General features: G+C 42.4%; 3 protein-coding genes across 8 annotated transcripts in view; 1 reads left to right on the forward strand and 2 right to left on the reverse strand.

Annotated features, from left to right (window-relative positions):
• The window catches only part of fgf13a (fibroblast growth factor 13a), a 96427-nt gene extending 93641 nt beyond the window's left edge, over nucleotides 1-2786 (reverse strand). The window contains exons 1-2 of one of the 2 annotated variants that reach the window (XM_077578168.1): nucleotides 2285-2786; nucleotides 1895-2053 (exon numbers count right to left, since the gene is read on the reverse strand). In XM_077578168.1, the coding sequence (XP_077434294.1) occupies nucleotides 1895-1943 (49 nt within the window). In that variant the 5' untranslated portion in view covers nucleotides 1944-2053; nucleotides 2285-2786. The remainder of the gene's footprint in view (nucleotides 1-1894; nucleotides 2054-2284) is intronic. The other variant, XM_077578165.1, reaches the window with a different exon arrangement.
• A 6109-nt stretch (nucleotides 2787-8895) lies between these two features.
• On the forward strand, nucleotides 8896-14030 carry f9a (coagulation factor IXa). The gene is made up of 8 exons (XM_077578296.1): nucleotides 8896-9018; nucleotides 9110-9279; nucleotides 9362-9386; nucleotides 10415-10528; nucleotides 10990-11124; nucleotides 11190-11326; nucleotides 12233-12356; nucleotides 13174-14030. Exons 1-8 carry the CDS (start codon nucleotides 8961-8963, stop codon nucleotides 13785-13787), a joined length of 1377 nt encoding a protein of 458 aa, XP_077434422.1. The 5' UTR covers nucleotides 8896-8960; the 3' UTR covers nucleotides 13788-14030.
• A 386-nt stretch (nucleotides 14031-14416) lies between these two features.
• Nucleotides 14417-27649, reverse strand: part of mcf2a (MCF.2 cell line derived transforming sequence a) — a 29093-nt gene continuing 15860 nt past the window's right edge. For 4 of the 5 annotated variants that reach the window (XM_077578291.1, XM_077578292.1, XM_077578293.1 and 1 more), the window contains 17 exons: nucleotides 26098-26174; nucleotides 25920-26005; nucleotides 24995-25061; nucleotides 24760-24875; nucleotides 24447-24516; nucleotides 24258-24350; nucleotides 24079-24171; nucleotides 22445-22570; nucleotides 22139-22360; nucleotides 20654-20746; nucleotides 20492-20570; nucleotides 19358-19421; nucleotides 18214-18320; nucleotides 17452-17558; nucleotides 16978-17090; nucleotides 16680-16783; nucleotides 14417-16334 (listed from right to left, as the gene is read on the reverse strand). In XM_077578291.1, coding sequence (XP_077434417.1) covers nucleotides 16294-16334; nucleotides 16680-16783; nucleotides 16978-17090; nucleotides 17452-17558; nucleotides 18214-18320; nucleotides 19358-19421; nucleotides 20492-20570; nucleotides 20654-20746; nucleotides 22139-22360; nucleotides 22445-22570; nucleotides 24079-24171; nucleotides 24258-24350; nucleotides 24447-24516; nucleotides 24760-24875; nucleotides 24995-25061; nucleotides 25920-26005; nucleotides 26098-26174 — 1658 coding nt within the window. In that variant the 3' untranslated portion in view covers nucleotides 14417-16293. Of the gene's footprint in view, nucleotides 16335-16679; nucleotides 16784-16977; nucleotides 17091-17451; nucleotides 17559-18213; nucleotides 18321-18894; nucleotides 19087-19357; nucleotides 19422-20491; nucleotides 20571-20653; nucleotides 20747-22138; nucleotides 22361-22444; nucleotides 22571-24078; nucleotides 24172-24257; nucleotides 24351-24446; nucleotides 24517-24759; nucleotides 24876-24994; nucleotides 25062-25919; nucleotides 26006-26097; nucleotides 26175-27649 lie in introns of those variants that run through there. The other variant, XM_077578295.1, reaches the window with a different exon arrangement.

A 27649-nucleotide genomic window follows, 5' to 3' on the forward strand; every position in this document is an offset into this window, starting at 1 on the left:
ACAGACGCACGCTTAAAAGTTGTCTGATTTCAAGTGTCGCAAACTAAGCATAGGCTAATATTCCCCTTTAAAAAAAAAAAAAAACTAAGTCCTATGCGCTTTAAAATGTTCACACACACATTGGTGGTGAAGCCCAAAAAGTTTAGCATAAGAAGTGGAGCCTTAAACTAGTTCCGCACGTGCCTCCAAATATCATGTAGCAAACAATTGGGACTTTGAACGAACCTTAGCGAGCAATCGACATTGGCTCCCTTTGCAAACCCTCGCAAGCGTTTGCCCCTCTGCAGGTTACGAACAAGGTACGACGATCCGAGTCGGGTTTCCATCCAATTGTTACGAATTTGCTGAAAATGCACAAAACTGACATGCGACTTCTGCCCGTTTCCATCTGTTGTACTTTTTTGCGAATATTGAGAGGGGACTCCACCGCTGTAGGCGGCGCTATACACCAGTAAGAGATGTGATCCAGCAGTCATTTAAAAAGAAGAAGAAGACCAGGAAGAAAACCAGGAAGTGACTGCGCCGTGCGATGACGTCGTATGAGTTTGCTTTTGTACATCTTGATAAAACTTTTAGCGTTTCTTTGCGCTTTTCCATCTAAAATTGCATTAATATTCGCTTCTTTAATTCATTCCAAAAAGATTTCTGTTTCGTCGTCCCCCCAAACATACCTTACTTTATCGTTTGACGTTGCTTTAGGACTACAAAACGTACAACGTTTTTTAGCCGAAATTAGCATTTTCCTTTTTTCGATACGCCTCAAAAAAATCCATCCTTTCCAAGCGTTAAAACTTTTTGGAGAATTTTGGGGCCTTTTTTTTTTATTATTATTATTTCTAGCGTTTCCATTCAGCTTTATTTTCGCATTTCTTGAAAATTCTAACAAAAACGGGTGGATGTAAACCCAACTATAGTTAGTTGACTGACATGCAACAAAGCCTGAATATATCGCAGCAGCTCGCAAACGGGGGCAACGAAGCTCGTGTCCGCTGGCGACTCGCAACACTTTGATTTGTAGCCACAAATATTGCTTGATGGATTCACTAAAAACAGTCAAGAAAATGCTTGCTTGTCAGCTCTCAAGTCATCGCTGGGCTCCAGTTGACACAAAATGGATGCATAAAAATAATGCACAGTCTAAATCCTATTTCTTCACAAGTTCTGCGAAGCCATTTAAAAAAAAATAATAATAATAATAATAATTCCTAGCCATGATTGATACTGAAATGACTCGTAGCATCTTTTCCACACTAAACCAGTCAGGCATTTTTGTTTGGCTGTGACCAGTTCAAACTTTCCAGTTCCAATCAAATGAGCAGAAGAACCAACAACGCGATTGGGTCAAGTCGCCCTGCACAGCCGCCGCACTTTCACTTGTGTGTGTGTGTCTGGCGTGCGCATGCACCGGTTTCTCTGGTAACCCCGACTCGGCCGTGTCGCCATGGCGATAAAACGAACAAACCAGCTCCGGCAATTGGGTGCAAAAAAAAAACCAAGGGTTCAAATATGATGTGTTTTTTTTTTTGTTTGTTTGTTCTTCTTTAGCGATGAAGACAATTAATTTAACAGGATGTCAGGAGAAGACAATGGACACGTCTCCATCCTGTTTTCTTTCCTGCCTCCAATCTACATGCGTGCTATGATTGGCTGCGGCATTGCAATCACCAAAACAAAAGCTCGTCGTGCACAATGTGGGCCTGCGGCGTCCACATGCTGACAACAGCTCGCCATCATTGCTCACAGTGACCCGGTGCACCATGCAGGGGGGGTCGGGGGGTGAATGGACAACCTTCATTCCTATTTTTATGATTTTTGAACTGGGGTGGTGGGGGGGGGGGGGGTTAATAAAGCATTCAGTGCAAGGCCAAAAAATAAACGCGATCTGGCCACTTACCCTTGGAAGCATCCTTGTCTTCTTTAGGCTTGGCCACTTTTCCGCTCATAGATCCCAGTTTGGATGCGTAATTCCCGATTTAGACAAGAATCCTTATTGATGGCTGATTTGTCATCAATCAAATCCTTCCACGGGGTTCCACGTGCTGAGATAAGGGCTCTGTATGAGGGGGGGGGGGGGGAGAAAGGGGGGCAAAGAGTCACCCGGATCGCATGTTCACCCCGTTTTGCTCCTCCACGCGCAAACGGGAGGCAGCCGGGAGACAAAGGTCCCGCTTGCTCGTGCGCGTGTGCGCGTGGGGGGCTCCGAGCGGTGAAAACAAAAGTGTGCGGATGCTGCGTGGACTACGAACGGCAAACAAGGTGCGCGCGTGCGTTGCCGCGATCCTACCTTATCTCGTCCTCGTTGCGTGCTACATCAATGCACGTGGACAAAAGCACGCGCTCGCACCGTCGACGTCGTTCACTCGCATGGACGCGAGGCAGCGGAGAAAAAGCACGAGGCGCGAAACAAAGGGGGGCTCCCGCGGCGAGAAAGGGGGGGCTTGTGTGTGCAAAGCAGAACGCTGGAGTGAGGCCATCCAGTGTCGCTTCTTCTCGGCGGAGGTTCGACCGTCTGGCTGCTGAGCCTTTTTCCTTCTTCGCTCGCAATCAACAGGATACGCAACAGCAGCGCGCTCCCACGTCACGCGCACGACGATTGGCTGACTCCCATCGCTCGCCCTACATAAAATAAATAAATAAAAAAAGATCGAAGTCCTGTTTCATTCCCTCTTTGTGCTAACGTGAATGTGGCAAAGTGAGGTTTTTTTTTTTTTTTCCGAGAGCTGCTGTCGAGAAGCTCCGTCTGGTCGTGGCCGCTCTTTGCGCATTCTCGCTCCCGCGGTGATCACGTGACGGCTTTGATGTGATTGAATGGATGGATGGATGGATGATGGGGTGAGAGAGAGAGAGAGAGAGAGAGAAAATGGATGAGAGTCATAAGCAGATTATTAGGTACACCTGCTGAGGTCCACTGTATCAAAAATCCAGCCTTCGTCGTTTTATGAATTTTGCTTTATATTAGTAGGTGACGTCATTGTTGTGGTTAGACAGTAGACAGAGGTGTAGCAGTGCCCTCTGAGAGTTGTTCCTAATATTTCGGTTACCCATGGCAACATGACAATAGCGAAACGCCCTATGTAGCCTACCAATAAGATCTGATATACGAGGCTATTTTACATGTATTATTATTATTATTATGAGTGTATGAAAATGTCCTGTTCAGCAATGTTAATATTAATAATAATAATGATATAACTACTACTAATACTACTATACTAATAATAATAATAACAATTATTATTATTAATATTACTATTATTATTGCAGAAGTTGAAATGAAGTGCTACTGTAAGTGTACCTAATGAAGCGTCCAGTGAATTTTTCATGATGACGTCAGACTCAGAGGTCACGTGCACAAATGATAGCAAACACAGAACCGCAGACAAAACACGTGTGCCATGCTTGCGTTTTTATTAATTTACGTGGATTTCTGCTTTAATGTCATTTCCCTCATTTGTAGTAAAATGATCAATAAATAAATAACTTTTGCACTTTTTGTTGTCAGTTGAAAAGTTGGACTTGTTGATGAGCCGCACGTTCCATCAATCTTCATCTCAAATAACATGAAACCAAATCCGTGCCAGGTGTGACTGTTGACTAACGTATCATAACACTCACACGCACGCACAAAACCGCAAATCCACGCTTACTTTTAACCCCACAAGATGTGCAACATCCTTTTCCTCACATTCACAACATGGAGCGAAGCAGTGGACAAATCCAGACTATTTCTGCACCTCATAAAAGTTGACCGAGGTTAATATGAGTCCTCTTTTTTTCTTTTGTAATCATCTCCTCTCAGGCCATGGCGGGGTTTATTCGTCCCGTCTTGGCCCGGAAGGTTTTCCGCACTCAGCGGCCGCCAAGAAAAAAGACCTGCAGCCCTTGAGGGTCACACGATCTTTATGCCGGCTATTTTTAGAAGAAACTGGACGCCTTTCAAACTTTTCCCCAAGCATGCGCTAATCTCGCTGAGATGTCGGAGACACACTCTGCCGCCTCCTTGTTCGCTTTCAATTAGTTGCTCTGCTACCACGTTTTCAAAAATAAAAACGGCAAGAAACAATTACGATGGCGTCATAAAAAATATCCTGCATTGCGGATTTATGTTAATTTTGTGTGTTTGGGACATTTGCAAAGTGAAAAAAAAGTGACAAGTAAAGTAACGTTTATTTTAGAATGTTTGAAGAAAACTCTCCCAACCCAAAATGGGTTCGCCAGTTAACAGCCAGCAAAATCATTGATGACACTCACGTCACTCACCAGGCCAGGCCCTGCCTTTTGAAGCCATACACACTCAAAAGTCACAGATACTACGTTACACTCTAAAAACAGTTGGGTCAAAAGTAACCCAATTATGGATCAAAAATGGACCAATCTACTTTATGGGTCAATTTGACCCAACTTTCTGGGTTATGTTGGACAAAATGACCCAATTTTTTGACCCAAGTAAAGGACCTGACCAATATTCATGACTAGTTTTACGCTGAAAGACCCATTTCTTGACAAAAAAATGGGTGAAATCAAACCAAGTTACTTCTGACCCAACTGTTGGGTCAAAAATAACCCAACTATGGGTCAAAAATGGACTGATCCCCTTTACGGGTCAATTTGACCCAACTTTCTGGGTTGTGCTGAAGACCCATTTCTTGACTCAAAGTTGGGTGAAATCGACCCAAGTAGAGGATTGGTCCATTTTTGACCCGTAGTTGGGTTATTTTTGACACAATTGTTTTTAGATTGTACACTCTAAAATTAGTTGGGTCAAAAGTAACCCAATTATGGATCAAAAATGGACCGATTCACTTTCTGGGTCATTTCTTGACTCAAAGTTGGGTCAAATTGACCCAAGTAGAGGATCAGTCCATTTTTGACCCCTACTTGGGTCATTTTTTATTCTAAAATTATTCACCAGCTCTACTCTAAAATTGCTGCATGTCTTCAAGAAGTGCTCAGTCGTGGCCCAACATACCACAGTGAAGGTTCAAAACTCTCAATTGGGACTTTCCTGTGAAAACTCACAACCGAATCGAAGAAGTGCAACATAGTGAGGGTTCACATTTGACGGTCTGACGAGTGCGGCTAGCATCCAGAGGCGAGGACTGACCTGCTGCTGGCAGGGAGGGAGGAGAGGGGGGCGGGGACGAGTTCCATGCGGAAATGTCACTGGGTTATGTTGCCTACTGTGTGCATGGCCCGTGGCCCCCTTTGACCTTTGCAAGGCATCACCACTTGGCCGGTTTCGAGCGTCGCCCTGCAGCTTGGCGAACGTGCACTCGCATGTGTGACGTCACAAGCTGACGCTCAAGGACGCCTCGCTTCCTTCGGGGAAATCAACGCATGGATTGTCCCCGAAAATAATTTGTTTCTGACTTTTAGTTGCACTTAAATACTCATCGACTCGCAGCCATTTTCACTGAAGCAACCCCCTTCGCTCCTGACTGTATTTTTACTGATTTTGCAATTAGCGTGCGTCTGAAACGTACGTGGCCACAACATGCCTAATTAAAATGTAACTGCACTAATAAACTAACCACCAGAGGGTGCTGGAATCGCACAAATGGAACCTCAGCTTTTTAACAGATCTGCTGCTTTTAATATCGTGGCATGACGACGACGACGACATCGTGGCGATTTTTATATCACGATATTGCAGTTGTCGTTAAATTCATATGCAAAGTCGGTACTAATTTCACATTGCTTTTTATTTTATTTTCCTGAGATTTCATTTTTTTAATTTCCACTGCAGCCGCGTGCAAAGGTTCTCTCATGCGCGGCGTTTGTGAGCGAGATCCGTCCTGACGTCACGTGCGGGAGCAGGTGGAGGCTTGTGTTGTGATGAATATCCCGACGGCGCGCGAGCCCGCCTGCGATCGCAGTTTGTGCTCCGGTTCAAGCCGGCCTCGGCTGACGAGACCAGCCGGCGTTTCCGAGCGTTTGCGTTCTCAGAACACAATAAGCAGACGCTCAAATTGCGCTTTAATAATTTGGTAAGATTCAACACCAAACTGTGACAACGCTGAAGTCAACAACAATACTACGGAATGTAAATATGAATTTCAACGTTTTCTCTTTATAGCATTTTTTAAATGTCTATTCTTTTGCTGCAGTTGAGATTTACAGCAGGCATAAATTTTTTTAAAAAAAAAGTGTTTATTCGTGTAGTTTGGTCAGATGTGAATGCTGAAATCACCGATTGGTGATAACATCCAGGTAGCATTAATCAGGTATATCCGATTTAGCTTCCTTTATATATATATATATATATATATATATATATAAAATGCCTCCCCGACTTTTGGTCTGAACGTAGCATAACAGGCTACTGTAAAGCTAACCGTAATAGGTTGGAAAAAAATAAAAAATCTGCGATTTTGAGACATGAATATTCAGTGTCTACTCTTCATATTTGCATATTTTATGCTGCTCCGTACTATTCGCGCTGCCGTGACGCATAAAACCGCCTGCACAATTGTGAACGCGAAAAAAAACGGAATGGTGCCATTTGAGCCACGCGGTGTCAATCCAAACTGAGAGCGTTGAAGCAACACAATGAAAGCTAAAACTGCAGCTAAGATGCTAACGGCCATTTCGAGGCCGGCGTTGGTTCGACAGGCCTCCGCACTCAAGTGACGGATGCCATCGAGCGCCGCTCCTCGTTTCACATGCTCGCACCTGCTCCCTCCGCTGCGTGGTGACCTCCGTCCCCCAAAGGTCATCCCGGCGACGAGTTATTTCAAACGCAACCGAGGTCAGGGTCGAAAACGGCGGCGGGGCCTCGTATTTCTGCCACGCCGGCCGCCAGAATCGACTTTGCCCGTCCCTAGATTGCGTTTTTATTACACGCGTGTCGCCGGGTTGGCGTGTAAATTTCTTCAGCCTGACAGCTGATCTGCATGGATTGTGTGTGTGTGTGTGTGTGTGTGTGTGTGTACGTTTTGCTTCTATTGGATCATTAATGCATCCGTCCATGACATGACGGACATGTTGCTATCAGCAGCGTGTGCGCTCACCCGGGTTGATGTGGCTCGTGTTAAAGTTCCACAAGTGGGACAAGACGGGAAGAAGCGTCTGCTTGTGATGGAGGCGTGGCCTGCCGTGCCCAACTCTTCCATCGCCGCTCTGGAGAAAGGAAACAAAACAGAAACAAAACAGAAACATCAATAGCACTAAGCTTGCGTGAGGAGCATTTTGTTTCATCATCATCATCATCATCATCCGTGTGTGAGCCTATTGCGCAGGCGGCTCTAATTGGACCCGACACGGCTTTCCCCGGCCGAGAGGGAGTGAAGACAGAGACGTGGAGGAGATGTTCGGCGCTGGATTGTGGGGAGGCCAACAATCCGTCCGTCCCACTTGACTTGTTAGGATGCTCAACTCACAACATAGTGCGCTAGTGGTTCATTCACTGCCATTGACGGCTATAGACGTCAAAAATTCATTTGAACTATTTCTATTAGTTTAACATTTTTTCCTACTTTTGTTAACAAGAGTATGAAAACCTAGATTTTTTTTAAAATTGTATTAGAACATATATAAAATTTGTGATTAATCGTGAGTTAACTAGTGAAGTCATGCGATTAATTAAATATTAAAAATTTAATAAATAGTAATTATTTTTTATTTTATTTTAAATATTATTTTTAAGAAAAGATTATTCAAAATCAGGGGCGTCAATTTTTTTTTTAATCGTAATTAATCGCATGACTTCACTAGTTAACTCACGATTAATCACAAAATTTATATCTGCTCTAAATAAAAAAATCTAGGTTTTCATACTCTTGTTAACAGAGGTGGAAAAAAAAGTCAAACTAATAGAAATACTTCAAATGAATTTTGGACGTCTATAACCGTCAATGGCAGTGAATGAGTTAAAACAGCGGTCAGCAGGTTGCAGACCCCTGGGTTAAAACATCTGCCTTATCGTTCTGAGGTTCTGGGTCTGAATCCCAGCTCCATTCTTCCTGTGTGGAGTTTGAATGCTGTGATGTGTGTTTTAATGGGATTTTTTAAATTCAGTTATTATTCAGTTATTATGGTTATGTTTTTTTTTTTTTTTATGGCTCTTGTGTTTGTTTTTACAGTTGGTGTATTGTTTATTATCTTTATTGGTATAGTATTTATACAGTAGTAGTTTGTGTTTTTGTTATGGTTGTTTTTACAATTGTTGATGTTATGGTTGCGCTTCAAAGTTATATTTGTTGTGGTTACTATGCGTGTCGATTTTATGTTTGTAGTTGAATTCCAAAATCATATATTACTTCAGTTGATTTACGACTCCAATTGTCAAGTAGCCCTGCAGTGTGTTGGCAGCCAGTCACGGGTTCAAACGCCTCCGATCAATATGCACCAACACTCGAGACGTCTTTGGATTTCCCCCTCGGAGGGGAAGATTTCATAGTTTCTGATCTACAGAAATGACATTTACACCACAAAATGCCACCTGAATACAGAAGCCTTCTTGGCCACCAATTCTCGTGGTATGCTTGAAAGTGCAAAAATAAAAAACAAAAAGCTATATATATAATCAGTATTTAAATATATTGATTACGTAATGTAAATAGTCGCACGATCCTCTTGTTCGAGTTTCTGTTGCAGGTGTTTGTGCGCCCTCTTGTGGAGAAAAGAATAAAGTGCACTTCCTTCACATCTTTCCCAGACAAGCGTTCACACTCATTGACAAATTGGACTATTTGCAGATTGTTTTTCAACTATGACATCATTTGCAGGGTTTCATTTCACTCAAGTGTTGACTGTTCTTACAACGCAAACGCCACGTGTGTTGTTCCACAAGGTGATGACTAAAAAGTGGCCTGTCATGACGAAAAATGAAAACATCTCATGTTGGCAAAAACGGACTTTCCCCAAACTTCCAAAATGAGTCACGTGACCCACATTCGGTGTTGTCTGCATGAGCAAACACACTCTTGCAGTGTGCACTTTGGAGTTTGCGTTTGTTTGTGATGGCGAACACATTTCTGACTTTTGTGCTTTGGTCGTGCCTTCAACTCACTCTTGGAGGTATGATCATTAAAAATGATTGAATGTCACGTATTTGATGACTTTTTTTTTTTTCCATCTCGATGACTTGCTTGGACACGTTTGGCTGCAGGTCCGGTGTTCCTGTCCGGCAAAGCGGCCGACGGCGTCCTGAGCAGACGGACGCGTTCCAACACTGGCGTGTTTGAGGAACTGCTGGAGGGCAACCTGGAAAGAGAATGTGTGGAGGAAACGTGCAACGTTGAGGAGGCCAGGGAGGTCTTTGAGGATGATGACAAAACTGTGCGTCTTTGCCCTTCAGCGATCTTGTTCTTCATCTTGTTTCCTTTTGTGCTCACTGAAAGCGGCTTCACTGTTGTTTCAGATGGACTTTTGGGCTGCCTATATTGGTAAGGATGACAACAATCTGTATTTATCCTGTCACAGTATATTATGACTCAACTATAAGTACCGTACCCAACCTTATTTCAAGGTATTGTTACTCACAATCTGGCGCCCCCTTGTGGCTATTTTATGATCAGGAACCTGAATGAGAAATTTAAGGAACAGAAAATTGCTATTCATTTCATGCGATTTTATGGGGAGATGCTATATGAAATATATATGTCTTTAAAAAAAAAAAAGATCGTTATTGATTTTCCATTTTATGTTATGCCATGTTTGTGAGTGATGAAGTCAGAGGTGTGAAACGCGATCGCTGTGTCGTATATAGAGAGTTTGGCTATGATTGGTCAACTGCTGGTCACATGACATACGGACGCCATCTTGTTACCCTGCCGAAACCAAGTTGGCTAAACTCTCTCTATATACCCACTGACCTGTATATATGACTGGATAGCCGATACACGCCAGTGCAAGCCGTTGAAGTCACAGGGCGGCCATTTTGTGACTCCCACCTCGTGAGCAGACTAATGTATAAACTATGCGGTTACAGATGAGACATATACAGCTCGTAGGCAGTTAGTTTAAGGCCGGAGGCAGGGTGGGGTGTTTGTGGTCACTATTTTATAACAAGTAAACAAATAATAATTAACAAGTATATGGTATGTGCTGCTTTAAAGACCCCCTTTTTCCTGTATCGCTCAGTTCCTTAGACCCCAATATTATATTTGGCAGAGGCATCTTTTGTTTAACAAATATACTCTTGTACAATTTATACATATATTTAAGGCAAGTTGTAAAATGTCTGAAGTCCTCTTGTTTATGTTTAACAAATTTAAACACCATAAATCATGCTGTTTCCACCTAAGTACGGTTTCAAACGTTCTCCAATTTCGATACTGCAATTGTATAGGATCGTATGCCGAGAAACGTTTCTTGGGAGGAGCAACATGGCGGCCTTGTGGCTTCAAAAGTCTTGGCCTATCAGCTAGCCAGTCATATATTCAGATCAGTGGCTGTACCTGAACGTCCTCAGATGGTGACCAGTGCAAGTCGAACCCGTGCGTGCACCAGGCCTCGTGCAAAGACGGCGTCAGCTCGTACACGTGTCAATGTCGAGACGGCTTCGCGGGTGTCCACTGCGAGATCGGTAAGCAGGACAGAAAATCGTCCAGCTGGACATTTCCATGGAAGGAAAACAAAAACAAAACACAGCAACAAGCGGCAGACGTTTCAACTGGTTCATGTTTTTTTTGCTTATTTTAATTGAATGTTATTGAAGTTAGTATCAAATATGTATTCATTTTTATTGTTTAACCGCTAAATTTATGTTGGAAAACAAAACAACCTCAAATCAGATCTGCTCTGTACAGTCTTGCTAGAAAGAGCAGCATTTTTTTTTTTTAAATGAAAATGGAAATCTTCACTTTTCAAAATGCAAATTGAACGTCCATTTGCTCCATTGATTCAAAGCAAAGTGGACGCAAACAGCAAGCTATTTACTGTCCAGATGTTTTTGTTTTTCAGGAGTAGCCTATCACTGTCCATGTTAGATTTTGAAGTGCAATGTCGAATTTACCATTTTTAAAAAACCCGAACATCTCCCTTTAGATGTAATGAAAAGGTGTGATCTGAACAACGGAGACTGCGGGCACTTTTGTGAGCCTGTGGGCATCGTTGGTGGCAAATGTTACTGCGCGGAAGGATACCAGCTGATGCAGGACGGCATCAGCTGCCAACCAGAAGGTCGGTTACGATAAATGAACAATAATTCTGCATTTCATACCAACACTAGTGATTTGTCTTCCCAGCCGAGTTCCCGTGCGGCAGGACGGCTCTGATGAGGACAACTCGGTCTTTCATCTCCGCCTTCAACACGAATGGGCCGCAGGCCATAAAGCGCATCGTAGGTGGCGATGATGTCGTCCCGGCAGAGATCCCCTGGCAGGTATTTTTACACGTGCGCTAACGATCCAATTTCACTACGCCATTTATTTATTTAAATAATAATAATAGCAAGTTGACATCCACTCATTCATTTATTTATGATCTGAAAGCGATTATCCTCACAAGCTCACTAAGCACGTTACAATGGAAGAAAGGAAGAAAATCATTTCTAGGTTACTGCTGATCATTTCCTACAAAAACGTGGAACTGCTAATGTGGAATAAAAAAAAATTGATTAGCAGATTCATTTCAGCGTATTTGCAAGTACATACATTCGAACAAACCTGTAGGCTAAAAAAATAATAAAGAATAAACAATGTTTATTTAATACATTTTCAAACATGTTGGTATAATGTAGCATGCAAGTTAATATCCTGTGGCATTAGGGCAAATTGCATTTTTTCCCATGATGCCATGGGGTATTGCGCAAGTGTAAAAAAACATTTAATATTAATTAAAAAATATATATATTTTTTTTAGCATTTGGCCTACATTATACTAATAGGTTAGAAAATTAAGTAAATTAAAAAAAAAATCGTAATTTTTATGATTTATTATTAGGTCTTCAATGCATGATTTCCATGCGACACACTAAACACCCCGTGGCATTATGGGAAAGAAAACAAACAGAAATCATGCACTGCAAACATGCAGTAATAAATCACAAATTCCGATTGAAAAATTCTTCATTTTTGAAGGCTAAAAAATAGCTTATTTTTTTTAATTGTGCAAGTCACACATATTTAAATATGTTTCAACGTATTTGCAATTTCGTGTAAACGTACTTGCAAATCCATATTTGCCGGCCAATTAGATTTTCTCCTCATTGGCAGTTTCCCACTCTCGAAATGTCCTCCGCCATGTTACACGTTGCGTAATTAACTTGCCTTGGTGTCCGTCCATGCAGGCGGCCTTGGTGGACAAAAAGGACGGTGAGGTGTTCTGCGGCGGCGCCATCGTGGGCCGGCAGTGGGTCGTCACCGCGGCCCATTGTCTGACCGAGGCGCCGGGCCCCTTCTTTGTGAGAGTGGGTACGACCCCTTCTAAGACCTTCACTACGGCGAGCATTTACTCTATAGTCTTGTTATAATACGGTCCATGTACCAGCAACTATGTGGGCGTGGCTAAAATAGCATAAAAACAACTATTTTTGAATGGATGAATAGAAATTCTTCCACATCCGGCAGAAAAAGTTTCCATGGCTGTGCGGCAATCTTCTGGCAGTTACTGTTAGCGTAGCATGTAGGGGTGTGAAAATGAGGGTATTAAGTTTGTGTTCTTTTAATGTCACTCATTTAATTCATTAATGACCGCCCCTCACTTGGAAAGCCTGTACTGCTGGAATTCCAGTCGCAACGCAGCAGACACGTCAAAATTGTATTTATAATTTTATACAATTAAAAACTTTAAAATCTCATTTTCCACTTGCTGTCCACTGAAGATGACATCACTTGTGCTGAGGAAGTAGCTAACGACCAATCATGGCTCACCTGTTTTCTGGGTTTGGTCAGCAAACCGAGCCATGATTGGTCGTTACCTACTTCCTCACCACAGGTGATGTCATCTTCAGTAGAGCAAGTGGGAAAATTAGTATTTTAAGGTATTAATTGTACATGAAAAAAATGAAGTTATCAAATTCATTTTGGACAAAATATGAACTTTCTGCTGCTGAAAACATCTCAATGAGTCAAGTATCCCTTTGAAGATAAAGGAGCAATTGGTGCCGTGACCCGGATAAAGGGCAAAGCGACTACTAGTACATGTACCTGAGGCTGGATTATGGAATGAAAGCTCAAAGGGTTCTCCACAACGGGATGTTTGACGCGTCCGCGTGTCGTCTTCCTGCAGGCGAGCACAACATTCTAGTGAAAGACTACACGGAGCAAGACATCCAAATCTCGGAGCAGCACGCGTACCCGCTGTACAACGCCAGCGTCAGCTTGTACGATCACGACATGGCGCTGCTCCACCTCCAAACGCCCATCAACTTCTCGGCCGACGTGCGGCCCATCTGCGTGGGGCCCAAAGCCTTCACCGAGGCCCTGGTGAAGAGAGCCTCGCCCGCCACCGTCAGCGGCTGGGGCCGAACCCGCTACCTGGGGATCCCGTCCAACACGCTGCAAAAAGTGGAGGTTCCCTTCACCGGCCGCGCCGAGTGCAAGTTCAGCAGCAGCGCCAGGATCACCCCCGCCATGTTCTGCGCCGGGTACGAGCACGAGGCCAAAGACGCGTGCCAGGGCGACAGCGGGGGGCCGCACGCCAATAAGATCCACAGCACCTGGTTCCTGACCGGCATCGTCAGCTGGGGGGAAGAATGCGCAAAGGACGGCAAGTACGGCGTGTACACGCGCGTGTCTCTTTACGTGGACTGGATCCACAACATGACCCACGGGTTCCGGCACAAGGAGGAAGCGCCGCGGCTTGAAGATGATGCGTTAAACTTGGCAGTTCTTGGTGCTTGAACGGAGCTTTTCTGCAAGGGAAGAGTTTCAGAAGTGAGCACCGCGCTTGAAAAGGACGTTTGTCATAATTACTTGGTAATACCTGTAAATTGTTAGCGATAGACCGATACTGTTAGTTCAGGGCCGATACAGATTATTCGTACTCAAGGAGGCCGATAACCGATATTTGGAGCAGATATTCATTTTCAGTTAAAGGGAAAATATTGGCGTCAAATTTAAATAAATAAAAACTCCAACTCTTAACTTTGCTGAAATGTCTTTAATATTGATTGAACTACTGTTCAGATTATCATTCTTTAATCTTAGACTCAGAGGTGGCAAATCCAGGTCCAAAAATCCAAGTAAAAACCCTGCCACAGTTTGACTTTAGCTTCTGATGCTAGCTAGCTAGCTCCATAGCAGGTAAATGATCACCACGGGAGCTAAATAGGGAGCTAGCTAGCTAGCACCTGAAAGTAAAAACCCTGACAGAGTTTGGCTTTAGCCCCTGATGCTACCTAGCTAGCTAGCTAGCTCCCTAGCAGGTAAACGAGCACCATGGGTGCTAGCTAGGGAGATAGCTAGCTAGCACCTGGAGCTAAAGCCAAACTGTGGCAGGGTTTTTACTCTCTGGACTTGGATTTGCCACCTCTGCTTAGACATATTTGCATAAGCATTTTTTTTTTTTTAAATTAAAAAGTCAATCCGAGAAAGGGTTCCCCGAGCAGGAGATAAAGCAAAATGTTGAGAAGTAATCAAGTTATTCTGTTTCATTTGAAGGTGTTTTCTAAAGGGGATATCACAAAAAACACACACTAAAAAATATTAAGATTCTCCACAATTAATCAATCGATTTTCTTTTTTTTCTTTTTGCTGTGTTCTATTCAAGTGGTTGTTCCAAACAGATTCAGCAACCTGACAGATTTTTGAGAAATCTTGTTATGCGGTGTCAACAGAAAGCTGACAGCAGAACACTATGATGATCAACATCCTGTTTCAATGTCAAATTTCAAGGCTAAAATGGACGCTGGTGACCTCACTTCAGTCCAAATGACAGCTGAAACGAAAAAAAAGAAAAAAGCCTGTACACTAACCTTATGGACATCCTGCACCTTCCATGCCAAGTTTACAACTTGCTGCCATCTGCTGGATATTAAAAAAAAAAAAATTCATGCAGAACCAGCACAATCCACAGTGTTGATTTCTGGGCAAAAAGCCACAAAGAGAGCATCTGCACCTTTTTCTTGTTTGCGTAGGCTTTAATCAAAACCCTGAAAATGAACACATTGATTCAAACGCCGTTTATGGACCAATATTGCTTTTCTCAAACATTGGAATTATCAAAAGTGGAGCCTTATTTACACAGCAGTTATTACAATAAATATCTTCTCCACCAGATTGTGGTTTAGTAGCTAAAAATGTGCAAATAAAGCTAACAAGGCAAATCTGTCCAGATCGCTCCGTTGCGTCAAAAGAAACATTCGTAGCCAAGTTGAGGCTTCTCGGCTCGGCAGGATGAAAGAACACGTCAAGATGTTGCTTGATGCCACTTGCCATGTCTGTGCAAAATCTGCAGCATTTTTCAACACAGTTCCAACAAAACATCAGCTGGTTTTGTTGCGGGGCTCACCAAGCGAAAGGCAAAATAAATATTTGAAAAAAGGAAACATGTCACGTGACCAGGCCGCTTCCGAGATACATTTCCATATCAAACGCGGCGGCCGTTCCAAGATGGATTCCCTCAATCGGATTTGATGAATTGATATAAGCGTGACGTCAATAAATGATCAAGACTGCAAACGCAGACAAAGGCCACATTCTTTCCTTGTCGCTGAGATTGTCCTCTTCACTCTTAACTTAATAAAACATTTTGCTCGCTCAGACGAAAGCGTGGACGATACGCTGTCTAGAAGAGACACCAAAAAAAAACATTTTGGCACTTGCATACAGTAGCGCACACGAGGAATAAAACAGAAGGATCCAAACAAATGGCAAGAAATTCCCTTCCAAACTGGGCGTGATGTCGAAAAAAAAAAAATAAAAAAATCAGTATGCCCCCTAGTGTCTCCAAGGAGTACTACAATGAGATCAGAGCCTTGTGATTAATGTGTGCTATGATCTTCAGGTCCGTGATTTTCTTCAAGCCATTTTCTCTAGGATGATATTTGCAGTCAAACATCCGTCCATCCTGTGGGAAATCCATCCCCGTCCTGGATTGGGCGTCCGTTCGGTCAAGCCAAACACACGCGACCGACGAAGAGCGCTTGCCAAAAAAGTGAGCCGCGCCCCGCTTACATCGGCGCTGTGGAATCCTGGGAAAGGACGCAACGCTCCCACAGTTTTTGTGCTCGGCATACGTCAATAATACCACGTCTGCGGGGGTGGGGGGGGGGTGGGGTCGGCGGAGGCGGGGGGGTCATCATTACGGATTGTCAGTCCCAACCTGTGAGGATGTGGAAATTGTCCTTAAAGTGCCACAAAATCAGGACGCGTCGTCCTTCTTTGGTCTGATCACGTACGTTGATCTCTACGGAGAACTGAGCTTTCTCATCCTGACGTTGCTTGTTTCTGCAAGAAACAGAAAAATACAAAGATATAAACTCTACTTAGTGCATGTCAGAGCCTTTTAAACAAGATAAAAGTATCTGCAGAGGTGGCAAATCCAGGTCCATAAAGTAAAAACCCTGCCACAGTTTGGCTTTAGCCACACGTGCTAGCTAGCTAGCTAGCTTCCTAACTAGCTCCCATGGTGCTCGTTTACCTGCTAGGGAGCTTGTTAGCTAGCTAGCTAGATAGCTAGCATGAGTGGCTAAAGCCAAACTGTGGTAAGGATTGTACTTTCTGGACCTGGATTTGCCACCTCTGAATCTGTACTTCTACTTCTAAGCACAAAGAGATCAAACATTTTCGTACCCCGGAGTCTGGAGGAGCCCGCTCGACTGCTCCCTTTTATGGCCACTTGCAGGACGGCGGATGCAATGAAGCCATCTTGGCGTCGACTCAGATTCTTCACCAGCCTGACGGAAAAAGTGAAGAGGAAAAGGATGGCAAATAAACGCACATGTGCGGTTCCGTCAGGGACATCAACGAGGATGACCTCACGTCCGCACACGCTACGAAAAAAAATAAAGAAATACATTCTTGCTCAAACACGCGACTAAAATTGGTTCCGACTGTAATTTGTTGCGTGCACACGATGACGACGACTCACCAGCGGCCTTTGTTGTCCTCGCACATCAGATGGATGACATCACCGCATTTGATGAGGACGCTTTCCGGCCCGTTTTGAAGGCAGTCCGCCAGGGCCCGATATCTGCCGCGGGACTGACAAGCAAACGCAAGCGATCATGAGTGAGGACCAGGGTTATTATAGTTTGGGAATTTTCATTTTCCTTTTTTATTTCATTTGGAGTTTTGTTATTTCAATTGAGTTAGTTTTAAGGGTGGTTCTGTTTAGTATTAGTTTTCGTTTTTTATTTATTTATGGTCATAGGATGGTCCATTTTTTTCAATTTTTGGGTGCATTTTGGAAAATCCTAAGCTTTTATATTAAAGGTCAAATATTATAAATAAATAAAATAATAATAAAAAGCAACAATCACTTGAGGGATGAAATTCTGGACGGTTTAGAACCGTTTTACCGAGTTTCGACACTGGAAGTGCAAGAAGCAAACGTGCATCTCACCAGTTTCAGCAATTGCGCGTCAGGTCGGTGGAAAGCGTCCCGAGCGCCGCTCGTCTCGTCCGAACCCTCGCAGACGTTCACCGAGTGACGATGAGCTTCTGGCCAACCTGGACAAAATTTCCGTTTAGTCTTGAACATAAAGTGCTGCACTAAATGAGATTTTTTTTTTTTCTCAAGGATCTATAGTTGACAATAGTGTTATTTTTTTTAAATTTAGTCTCAGTTTTCCAGTCCAGTTTCAATCCCGCTTGTTTTGAATCATAGTTGGTCAACCTCATCCCGGTTTTCTTCAGTCCACTTTTAGTCGTCTAGTTTTAGTCAACAAAAACTGTCAACGTTTTAGTCTACTTTTAGTCAGGACTGTCATTAAAAAAAAAACTGTATTTTTTTTAGTCGGCAGATTATGTTGAACATTTTGGATCTAAAACTATTTCACATCAAATTTTCTCTCATCTTTTTTTCAACTTGACACACAATTACAGTACATGAACAAGCGGCTACGAGCTAGTAAGTTAGCCAGCATGATAACGTTATAACTATAATTGACTTCTTTTTTTGGCATACTTATTCAGTCCCAGTTATTGTGAATTATAATCTAGTTTTAGTCCGGTGAAAAATGTGTTGACGAAATTATTTTTCTTTAATTTCCGTTGACGAAATCAACACTAGTTGACTTTTTTTTTTTTCCCGCCACATTTCCCACCTGTTCTATTTAAATAAACCAGAATATTTGTTCCATTTGATGTAGCGAGATGTACGCACTCCTGCGGTTGAGACGATGTTTGGCGGCGCGCCGCCGGCCGTCCGGGCTGCTCTTCCCCGCCGAGTTGGTGTCCTCCGAGCTCACCGACGCCCTCTGCTGCCGACCGCTAGCAACGACACACACAACACGTGCACGCTGAGATTGGTTTGGGAAATGTGCTGGTGGCCCTCGCGGACGTCCTCCGTGCTGCTGCCTGCTCGTGTGCCAGCATTCAGACGGCCAGACGGCATGACGGGACATGGAACAGCCGCGAGCAAGCGTCTGTATGGATCGAGGATGGGCTTGCGTGTGTAGCCAGCGTGAGAACAAAACAAAAAAACCTTCCGGCCATTATTTTTTGTTTCGGAAAGCAGATTAACAGCCACCTTAAAAAGTCATCATGACAAAATGAGGACTCGGTCAGCTAAAATGTGCAACATTCAGAGGACACAACATTAGGTACACTTGCACAATGATGACAGCTCCGTTTTTCGGAACGTCACATTGGTTTGAATTTGTCCATCTGTCCATTTTCTCAGTACACGTGAGCTGCAGGACAGATTGCAACGATTGCACCTGATGTTGTCGTCACCCGGCGCGCTTGCGAACGCGCCCTCACGATTGCCGTTTGCTTTTGCATGCAAACTTTTTGCCTTGTGTGTGCGCGCGCGCGCGACGTGCCGCTACGCAAACACGTTTACCACGGAGCGTTTACGGCGGGTCAGTGGCACTGCGGGCGTTGCCGGGGGCTTCGTTGCCGGGGGCTTCGTTGCCGGGGGCTTCGTTGCCGGGGGCTTCGCGGGCGCAGGCACATGAACACGTGGGACGTCGCCGAGATCAAGTGCAGCCCCGGCAGGCAGCCCCTCGGAGCCCCTCTGGACGGCCGCATGGCCCTGCAGTGAGGGGGGGGCGGGTGGGGGAGGGGGCGACCACACACAGTTTGGACACAGTGGGCTGCTGCGCGCATGTCATTCATTCCTTTGGGCTCGGTTGATGTGATGATGTCACTTTGAGACAAACTGACTACGCACCATCTGAACGCACGTGTTTGTAGTATTTGAAGCGCAATAGACATTTTCACGGCTTAGGCACCCTGGCACGTCATGTTTACAAACATTGTGACAAGGTCCACGCCAAAAAAAAAAAAAAAAAAAAGGCACTGACCTCTCACAAGGTGGTGGAGAAAGATGCGTGCGCTCTACCAGTTGTCCATTTTGATGAACCTCATCTAAAAAGGAGAACACACAGTTGGTGATTTCAAGCAAGTCCAAAATGATGGTGGCGAAAAAATGAAACTAAATCAAGTGGAGTTGCTTCTAAATTTGAAGTTTAGTTAGTTATTATGTCACACGACGGTGCTCAGTCAAAACATGTTATATGTTTATATTGGCTGTTTTTTTGGTTTTGTCTTGTTGGAAAAAAAAACAACCACATAGCTTTGCATTAGTTAATGTCCGTCTGTATATTTAGCTCAATGCTATCAAACAATGCAAAACGCCATAAACAGGCTAACAAATGGCATCAGTGTTGCATTTTTAGCAACCCTTTAAGCAACAGCTATTTGAACAACATAGCCCTTACTATCGCTAAAAAAACAATTCTTGTTAACTGGAAAAATAAACAAACTCTGAATATCGACCAATGGTCTAACCTCCTCATAAATCACATTTTAATGGAAAAAATATCTGCCTCAAATAAAAACCAAATATCAAAATTTATAGAAACATGGTCTACGTATATAGAATTTTTTAACCTAATTCCGGTTACTTAATTCTGTCTGTATGTTTCTGCATTTGGCAATTTATTATTATATTATATTATTAGTAAGGGATTTTTTTTTTAATGGGCTTTAGGTGAACTGATGAATACACACACGCTCGCACGCACGCACGCACGCACGCACACACACACACACACACACACACACACACATACTCACCCACATAAAAAAAAAAGTATATATATATATATATATATATATATATGTGTGTATATGTATATATATATGTATTTAAAAAAAAACATTTATTAAATTTTTTTTAATTGATTTGTTGGATTAAAAAAAAAAAAAAGAAAAAAAGGAGAGCAATGATGATGTCAAATCGAATGAACAATACTGAGCTCTCCTGTTAAAAAAAAGAAAAAAAAAAAGAACAACATTTGGGAAACAACACATGTAGACAGATTATGTCATAGTAATTATAGGCATGTCTTCTTTATCCTCTGCAAAGAACGGCTCGTACGACTGCCGTCTTCTCTTTCCTGTGTGTCTCGATTGGCCAACGTGCGCAAACTGACCTCGCAGCAATTTCTGCTGGTTGGTCAAGATTCGGCGCAGCTCGCCGAGCCAGGACATCTTCACAGTCACGCTGGGGGCCTGAAACAGAGCGACCGCGCCCGCCTCACTTCCTGTTTGCACTTGGGTGGCAAATCACACTTCCCGGCCGGCAACTGCCTCACCTGAACCGCGTACACCTCCTCCCTGCCGCTGTACCAGATCTCAAACTTCCTGGGATCGCCTTTGACGTTCTCTGTGATCCCCACAGCAGTCATCTGCCAAGGGGCGCACACACATGAGCGCGTGCACACGCACACACACACACACTGCAGCTCTTCTAACACTTTTGTGACATCTTCCTGAATAATTTTAGAACACTCATCAGATATTGTCACATCATAAAAGCAGAAAATAGAAATCTTTTAGATGATGTCAACACTATTACTAGCCCATTATAAGACAATCACAGATTGTTCTATAAATATGGACAGGATTCATCAGAAACACGTTTTTGCACAATTTATAGTCTAATCAGATCCAGTGAGAACGTTGTATGTAAAATTCTACTTTGGCAATTACCCTCAGTTTGATGGTGCCAGAAAGATATTTATTCATATAAATGTTTTGTTATTGTGGTGATTTTTGTTGGTTGGCCCCCTCATAAACCTAATGGCAATTAAACATAATGATCATAATTATGTACCTGTAAATGCAATAGGAATGACAATTAAAGATATACATTTATTTATTTGTTTATTATTTGATTTTACAGGGCAAAAAAAAAAGTTGCAGAACATTGTTATGAGAGTCTCAGTTTTTAAAGGGGGGGGGGGGGGGAGTCCTAATTAATTTGACATGAATACAGTATTCCCTCGTTTTTGGCTGGGGTTCGGTTCCAAAAAAATACCCGCAATAAGTGAAATTCGCAAAATGGTAAAATACATTTATTATAAATGTTTTAAGGCTGTAAAAGCCCTGAGTACGCAGTTTATACACTTTTCTCACATTATTCTTATTAAAACATTCTCAATATTCAAACCTTCATAAATTTTATAATACAGGTACATTTCTGTAAAAAAAAAAAAAAGCATTAAAAATTGCACAGACCAAAAAATCAATACAGCAAGACCGCGTTATAGCGAGGGAACATTGATAAGTACAAAGTTTTGAAATTATATTACAGCCCAAATTTTGTGAGGAAAGAAAGTCATATCAGTAAATTTTGATTTTATAATATTGCACTAATTATTCTGAAAAAGACCCATTAGGATTATATTCTAAAAATACTTTTTGTTTTTTTTGTTTTTACAATCGCCCATGTTAGTGTAATAGTTGAAACCGCAAATTATGATCCCAAACTACTTTAATATCATAACAACATCCCCCTTAAAAATAAACGGCTAACAGTTGATTGGATTTTTTTTTTTTTTTTTTTAGCACCCGCATAATACACCCACTAACAACGCCAACTGAACTGAGCTCCTCCCTGGCAGGTAAAGCGCGTCTCAGTGCAGAGGTAAAGATGAAGAAAAAATATATGACTACAAAGTAGGTCCTTGACACTGTGTACTACTTTCCTATTCAGACGGCGCTTTGGAGGCATCTGGTGGCATTTTAGGGTATTCCTGTACGTAAAAGAGCGGAACGGGCGGAATGGAAAGGCCAACCTTGATGCAGTGCTTGAACCCGTACGAGGGCGTCTTGTCGCCGCCGTCGCCGTGCTCCTCCCGCCTCTTGCAGAAGAGCAGCGCGCTCTCGTAGAGGAAGAGGTGGCGCTGCATGGGCTTGAAGCGGGCCAGCTCCTTCATGCGCGTGGGCCCCCTCTTGTGGCTGATCCACACACTGAACGAGCCTTGCATCAGCACGCGGCCCAGCTCGCAAATGTCGCCCTGCATGAAGCGGCGCGAGCAAGTCGGTCAGTCATCTGGATTTTATTTGATGTTTTATGCAAACCGCCGATTTGCGGGCCTCGCCTCATATCCTGTAATGGCAATCTGATGCATGGAGTCATTGACGGATTTGAGCAGGTCCAGCATGGCTGCTAGCGCCCCCTGCAGCTCGGACGATCCCTCGCAGTCGGCGCTGTGTTTCAGCAGCTCCTGGGAGCACACGCAAAACATTGAAAGGGAACGTATTATGGAAAGTTGATTTCTACTAACACATATTCACAATATTTGACTCCCTCTCTTTTTTTTTCTCCATTTCGTCTTGATCTAAACTTTCTAGGCCCCCACAATATTGCAATGCACATGTATTTGTTTTCATGGCATCATGGTTTGTATGGGGAATTTGCGCCCCCTTGTGGAGAGAGACATAATGATAGATTATGTCAAGGAAGTACAACATCGACGTTGTTTGGAGATCGCTGTATTTTGGGGGAGGAGTTAAGGCTAGCACATTGTGGATTCAAAGTGGTTAAAGTTTATGTGCATGTTCTTGCTTTGCCATGTGTTTAATTAAGAACACAGGCTAACCAGCTAAATGAATTGACATGACATCAAAGTATCATTTACCATTTTTAGAAAAATGAATGTTTAACAGAAAAAGAGCACAATTTGCATTTAAAACTAATTTGTTCCCAAATATGTATGAATACATTCTACTTTAAATGTTTTAAGTGTCCCAAAGACATATTTCTACGTTGTTGTTTTTTTTTAAATTTACTACAGCAGTGGTTCTCAAATGGGGGTTCGAGAAGGTACTCCAAGGGGTACATGAGATTTTAAAATATATTTAAAAAGTATATATTTAAAAAGTATATATATATATAGTTCATAAAATAAATTTTATATTCAGTAGGCAATTGAATTTCAGTGTCCTAAAAACCCAGGATTTCCCCCATACCAGAATGATTTGACCCAACTTGTCATATGTCACCTAGAATCACCTGTCAATCACTTGAAAACTTTATTTAAAATTCAAATAATTGTTTCTTTTTGAGAACAGAGCTTTACTATGATCCCAGAAGATGACACTTTATAGTGATAATTATCACAAATCTTTATTTGTAATTAAATTATTTACTCATTATATATTTTTATTTCCAAATAGTTCAAGAGACCACATAAATAGAAATAAAGCTCCAAAGTTTAATATTAAATCAGACAATGATGGCACAGCACTATTTTTTCTTCAATCAGAAATGCTTTACGATGGTTTCGAGGTACTTGGCTGAAAAAAATATTTTAAGAACTGTGCTAGAGCATACAGAAGGCTTTGATGCAGAGGTCTCTTAAAGCAATGCTAGTTATCACAAAAACGGCCAGCGGGTGGCAGCAGAGCAAAAGAGATCAACCAGGGCTATGTTGAAACAAAGCTATTTTCCCCACAGTTTTAAACAGATTTGTGAATAATGATGAAACTTAGCTATATTCTACTGCTAATTGCTGCAAAACAGAAACAGATGAAAGAAGAGACTCTAATCTTTCTTTTGGTAGGTTCCATGTTTTTATAGCAGTAGAACACAATATTCTGTGGGTCTTGCAAAATCAGTCAAAATCCAGTAAAACAGCCGTGAGGGAAGGGGGTTCCTTCAGTGAAAATGGCTGCGAGGGCCTAACGTTTTGCAATTTATTGATGCTATTCCTGCAGCGACCGACTGACCGACCTTGAGCAGCAGTTGATACTTGGTGAGGCGTTGGACTGGTTTCAGCAGGTACGAGTCCAGGCCCAGTTTGTGGCCCAGCTTCTTCTGGCACTCCTGAACAAAAAAAAAATATCGGACATTTTTTTTTTTGGAGTTCAGCAGCCAAGCTGTGATTGTCGACGTGCAGATGATCATGTGACCTGAAAGAAGGGGCAGTCCGAGAACTGTCGCCACAGAGCGTCCGAACGCGGTTTATTCTGACAGTAGCATTCGTACATTTGGAAGTTCTCCTTCTGATGACACATCAACCCTCAATATTTATTAGAGGGAAAAAAAAAAAAGAAACATTTGCAATTGCATACAATCATTGAGCCATATTTGCTTCTCACCCTGGCAAGAAAGCAAAGTCCAACACCTTCAGGAGTGTCCAGGCATCCTTCGAGGTCTTGGAGAAACACGCTGGGTTGCCCAGAAAAGGTCAGAGACAAAACATTAGGGACATCATTTGAGATGAATAGATCGACATGCCATATATACTGCGCTAAAAGGACAAAAATATCGGGACACTTGACCATTTACAGCTACAAATTATTAAAAGTTATTTATTTCTTTACAAAAATGAATTTTTGCATTCTGATGAGAAATATCTAGAATAAGGCAAGCAATAATCGAAAAATGTTCCTTTGATTTACTCGAACGTGCCTGCTGTGAAAGTTGTAGATGTCCGGCATGTTTCCGAAGAGGACGCCTCTCTTGGCGTGCAGGACGGGCGGCAGGAGGGCGGCCAGAAGCGGCTTCTCCATCTCCGCCTTGTAGCCCTGCAACGGCGTCGCGGTCAGCTGACCTTGATGAGCTCGTCGCGGTCAGCTGACCTTGATGAGCTCGTCGCGGTCAGCTGACCCGACGAGCTCGTCGCGGTCAGCACGTTTGCTCTCACCAGAAGGACCGACAGCAGCTCTTCCACGTAGATCCGCTCCGTCTCGATCAGCTCCCTCATCACGTGACTGTCACGTACACAAGCACACGCAAAAGAAAACATGGATGCTCCATTATGGGAAAAATCATCACAATCTTTTGGCAATAATTGAAACCACCCATTGCTCAAACAATTATTTGTTTTTTGGTACAAAACAAGATCATGTTTGAGCATTTAAAAATATTACAACCAGTTTAAAAATAGAAACACTATAATTATGTAAGTTCATTTTGGATTGAATTTATAATAATATTTTTTTATAATATATTTATTTATTTATTTATGTTGGCAAAAACTTGGAGCTTACAGCTTGTGTACTATTTTTTGGTATAAAACAAGAAAATGTGTACACATTTACAAATATTAAGACCAATTTAAAAAAAAATGGAAACACTATAACTATGTAAATTCTAACAGAATTTATAATAAAATATATTTATAATAATAAATATTTATTTATTTATGTTGGCAAAAACTTGAAAAATGATTAAACGTAAAAAATAAATAAATAAATAAATATTTTTTTTAAATGAAATTCTTTGAAACATAATTATGCTTTTGGATGAAACCAAATTTATTAAATTAGTTATTTAAAAAAAAAAAGAAAAAAAAAGTGTGAATTGTAATTGAATATCCATTAATTGCACAGCCTTAGTTCAAAGTTGAAGAAAATAAGTGCAATAGACAAACATAGAAATACTGGCCCAAAAAATAAAATAAACAACAGCTAACTGTTACATAGCGCACACAAGTCCTGATAATGGAAGTGCTTGTTGGGCCGAGAAGCATTCTTTTGCCGCTCCGTTTCAGAGCAAATCAGAGAGTTGAACCGTAAGGGACCGACGGATGGACAAATGGACGGACGGGCGGGCGGGCGTGTCCTCACCGCTTGAGGACATCCGGGCTGTCCTCGCCCTCCACGCCGTACGACACACAGCTGCGGCTCTCCTGGTAGTCGTGGATGACCTCGATCTGGACAAACACATCACCTTCAATTCATCTTTACTTGCCCCCCCCCCACACACACACACAAAAAAAATAGAAGATTGCAATAAATGTCTTACTTTGCGGGCGTTGGGGCCTTTTCGGGACGCCCTTTTCCCGGGCAGAGGGAGATCAAATGTGAACTTCAATCCGTCAGCTGGAAAAAGCAGATCAGATGGTTATCATATTTGAAATCGTTGTGTCTAAAGTGCACGTTTGTTGCTACGCGCGCGACGTGACGTCCGTGAGGCTAACGTGCTAGCTTGGGTTATTGTAAGGGGGTAGGACTCGATACGTTTTTTTTTTTACATCTTCTTCCTCCCTTTTTGAACATGTAAACTAGGCTTAATGATGATTATGTACGTAATAATAAAAAATATAATAAAGATGGAATAAATGCAATGAATAGCAATAGTTTCCTTGTATTTATTCATCAGAAAAGGAAAAAAAGCAGGTTTTCTTGATCTAAATTGTAACCGCGTGCAATATTTAATTAAAATTTGGTATCCAAAATACTTGTTGATTTTTCCAAACTGGCGTCATAACAACGGCTGCTAATGATGACCGTGCGACTCATTTGACGGCAACCGTTTCTCTCATAAAAAGTCGGAATGTGTCGCGTGCACGATAGAATGCTTCGATAGATGTTGAGTCAGTCGAAGTCAATCGGCTCTGCTTCACGTCTCATTATTTTTTACGGCATCTCAGCGAAATACAACATGTATTGTATAGCGTATAAGATCATCTAATATTAAACAAGGCCTTATTATGGTTGTACTGAAGGACAAACGCGGGGATGTCTTAACAAGCTAAAGGATCGAGAGAATTAATTGGGCGCAAGGATGTCTTTGTGCAACCTCCTTTGGGACAAACGAGCGCATGAAAGTGCCTTTCAAGTATATGAAGCGCACACACACACACACACACACACACACACACACACACACACACACATTCATGTTTATGGCTCCGGAGCAGCCGGGTACAACATCCCGATGGACTCATCTCAATCCGAAACCTGGACAAGCTCACTTGTCAGGCCCGGAGCCCATTCGGGAGCACCTCGCAGGTGCCCTTGTGATGTGCTCATTTCACCGCGGGCAGAAAGGTGCCAACAAGACCGGGATCGGAGCCCGGATCTGGAATCTGGACGGAAAGGGAATTCCCGTGCTGTACGGTACGGCATGTGCTGTTAATTCAAGACAAAAAAGTCCTCTCAGTCACTCACGTCATTGTTGTGACACGCCTTTCAATTATCTACTGATTGACTGAGAGGGTCCAAATCACTAACTGGGCCCAATTTGGACATTTTCACATATCCAATCCAGTCCACTTTATTTCTATAGCACATTTTTTAAATTTTTCCAAAGTGCTGCACATTAAGATACGCACACTATCATACACATCAAATCTATAAAAATAAAAACAAGCAATAATTAAAATAATAAATAAATAAAAATTCACGCTAAACTAAAACCCAAGGAATAAAAGTGGGTTTTAAGACGACAACATAGGGGTGTGCTCGCTTTTGTTGCCAGCGCCTTCTACAGTATTGGATGCGTGTTCATTTGCGGGAAAATGCTGTTTTATAAGATGTACACTGATTACATCGCAGCAGCGTGTCATTTCTTC

Source organism: Vanacampus margaritifer, chromosome 10, assembly GCF_051991255.1.
Source record: "Vanacampus margaritifer isolate UIUO_Vmar chromosome 10, RoL_Vmar_1.0, whole genome shotgun sequence".
NCBI classification, from domain to species: Eukaryota; Metazoa; Chordata; class Actinopteri; order Syngnathiformes; family Syngnathidae; genus Vanacampus; species Vanacampus margaritifer.

What these genes read in the sequence shown, in the direction of transcription:
- f9a (XM_077578296.1), top strand. Translation starts at nt 8,961, where the DNA reads ATGGCGAACACATTTCTGACTTTTGTGCTTTGGTCGTGCCTTCAACTC. An exon ending in CCTTCAACTCACTCTTGGAG is followed by an intron (nt 9,019 to 9,109) that starts GTATGATCATTA and finishes GTTTGGCTGCAG; the next exon opens with GTCCGGTGTTCCTGTCCGGC. An exon ending in GGGTGTCCACTGCGAGATCG is followed by an intron (nt 10,529 to 10,989) that starts GTAAGCAGGACA and finishes ATCTCCCTTTAG; the next exon opens with ATGTAATGAAAAGGTGTGAT.